Below are 1,514 nucleotides of genomic sequence, written 5' to 3'. Positions count from 1 at the left end.
TGAAAAAAAATTCTGCGTCATTGATAACTAAACACATTTAAATTTAAAAAAAAAGATTCTTTGCCTGTCAAATAATTTATTCATATTCATTATATATTTAGAAGTTGCTAAAAAAGTAGACCTTAAAAGTTTTCATCACATGAAAAAAAAATTGTGGCTCAAGGTGGGTCCGGGGCCCGTGGCCCCGGAGGCGGACACTCGCATCGCGAGGGGGAGAACCGGGCTGTCCCCGGCTCTGCAAGGCGGCCCGACGCCCGCAGCCCCGGAAGCGCATCCTCGCCTTGCCTTCTTGTTCCCGGCAGCGCCCGGCTCCGGGCGTCTCTTCGCTGGCCCACTGTCCGCTTCGACCCTGCCCCAGCCGAGAGCACCTGCGCGGCAGGCCCGCAGCTGGCAGCCTCGCGCCCCTCACACGGCCGCGAGACTCGGAAATCTTTCTAGGAGCAGTGAGCAAGACAGAAGAACCGCTTGGGCTGGTAAAGCCATCTGCCAGGCACTACTGCCACCATGCCCAAGAGAAAGGCAAAAGGAGATGCTAAAGGTGACAAAGCAAAGGTGAAGGAAGAGCCACAGAGGAGATCGGCACGGTTGTCTGCTAAACCCGCCCCTCCAAAACCAGAGCCCGGGGCAAAAAAGGCCCCTGCAAAGAAGGGAGAGAAGCTGGCCAAAGGGAGAAAGGGGAAAGCAGAAGGCAACAAAGATGGGAACAACCCTGCAAAAAACCGAGATGCCTCCACAGTCCAGTCACAGAAAGCAGAAGGCACCGGGGATGCCAAGTGAAGTGTACTTTTTTGATAGCACTGTACTTCTAGTGACTCTACTGTTTGAAATACTATTTTTTTAAAATCAAATTTTGTAAAAACGTAGTTTTTTTTTTTAAGTTATGTTGTTAGCACACAAGATGCTTTGTTGTTATCTTTTGTGGAAAGGGCAAAATAACCACTAGTAGAATGTTTCAGAAGCTGGATTGAAATGGGAGAAAACAGAATTTTCTGTCCTCATATTTGAAGATTATTCTTGGTTCCCAGGAGAGATTCTCCGACATTCACACATGACAGCCACTATGGCTCAGAAGCCTTATCGTGTGGGGAAGCAAAACTTCATGTCTTCTCCTTTCCTGATGCCATCAACACATCCTTGACTTCCTGAAACCAAGAGTCATGATGCGGCCTTGGCACCCCTAGAATCAGCTGCGTCAGGTAACAATACTCAGGATTTCTGGTGATGACATCAAGATGCTGTTGCTCAAAAGAGCCAGGATTCCTATTTGTAGTTTGTGGATCATCTCATTAATAATCCTGGAGTTTTTAGTTCCTTTCCTCCATGTCAGAGGTGACCTGTGAAAAGCTCTTACATGCCTCATGTGAAATATTCACCCTTTCTGAAAACTTTTCCTGTTCATTGCAGCAACAGACTTTGTTGACTTTTTGGAGAGGGGAGTTTGAAAGTTGTAAGATGTTATGGACTGTCACCCATGTCCTGCTGGAAGTAACTATTTTTGAAAAGTATCTTATAAA

General features: G+C 46.7%; 1 protein-coding gene across 1 annotated transcript; it reads left to right on the top strand.

The window, feature by feature from the left end:
- The first annotated feature begins 314 nt into the window (after positions 1-314).
- LOC133092110 (high mobility group nucleosome-binding domain-containing protein 4-like) lies at positions 315-817 on the top strand. The gene has a single exon (XM_061191336.1). It carries the CDS (start codon positions 505-507, stop codon positions 775-777), a length of 273 nt encoding a protein of 90 aa, XP_061047319.1. The 5' UTR covers positions 315-504; the 3' UTR covers positions 778-817.
- Positions 818-1,514: the final 697 nt, after the last annotated feature.

This window comes from Eubalaena glacialis, chromosome 5 (genome assembly GCF_028564815.1).
Source record: "Eubalaena glacialis isolate mEubGla1 chromosome 5, mEubGla1.1.hap2.+ XY, whole genome shotgun sequence".
In the NCBI taxonomy this organism is placed as follows: Eukaryota; Metazoa; Chordata; class Mammalia; order Artiodactyla; family Balaenidae; genus Eubalaena; species Eubalaena glacialis.
Note: the sequence above shows the minus strand (reverse complement) of the source record. Positions and strands in the feature narration are given on the sequence as shown.

What these genes read in the sequence shown, in the direction of transcription:
- LOC133092110 (XM_061191336.1), top strand. Translation starts at nt 505, where the DNA reads ATGCCCAAGAGAAAGGCAAAAGGAGATGCTAAAGGTGACAAAGCAAAG.